The sequence below is a fragment of the Penaeus monodon genome, chromosome 15, assembly GCF_015228065.2.
Source record: "Penaeus monodon isolate SGIC_2016 chromosome 15, NSTDA_Pmon_1, whole genome shotgun sequence".
Classification (NCBI taxonomy): Eukaryota; Metazoa; Arthropoda; class Malacostraca; order Decapoda; family Penaeidae; genus Penaeus; species Penaeus monodon.
In genome coordinates this window covers 28,950,708-28,951,068 of record NC_051400.1, presented here as the reverse complement: position 1 = coordinate 28,951,068, position 361 = coordinate 28,950,708, and the positions used below count along the sequence as shown (strand labels likewise).

The 361-nt window shown below is 52.4% G+C and overlaps 1 protein-coding gene across 1 annotated transcript in view; it reads left to right on the top strand.

Moving 5' to 3' along the window:
- LOC119582300 (vasoactive intestinal polypeptide receptor 1-like) overlaps positions 1-361 on the top strand; it is a 35,303-nt gene that overhangs the window by 383 nt on the left and 34,559 nt on the right. Inside the window, exon 2 of the mRNA XM_037930515.1 lies at positions 162-302. Coding sequence (XP_037786443.1) covers positions 162-302 — 141 coding nt within the window. The remainder of the gene's footprint in view (positions 1-161; positions 303-361) is intronic.

Here is a 361-nt window from a genome sequence, read left to right as displayed (position 1 = left end):
AGTCGGTCACTAATACAAAAGTAAATCAACGAAAGAACACCTTCTTCAAACACAGACGCGCAAATTCATCATTCATAATTTGGTCCTATGATTTTCTTTTGTTTTCCTCTCTTTTTCCTCGTCGATTGCACGTCCTCACGCCCCCCCTCGCCCTCCGACAGGCAACCACAGCGAGGAGGATGACTTCGACGAGCGCTGGACGCACCAGAAGAAGCGGGAGTGGCTGAAGAGTCTCCTCCTGCACCGTCAGAAGGAGTGCCTGCTCAAGCAATATATCGAGGCGGCGGCAAATGACACGCACGGTTAGTCTGGCGCGTCTTTGTGGCGGATTTCCCCAAGCACAAGGAAAGGGCCGCGTTTC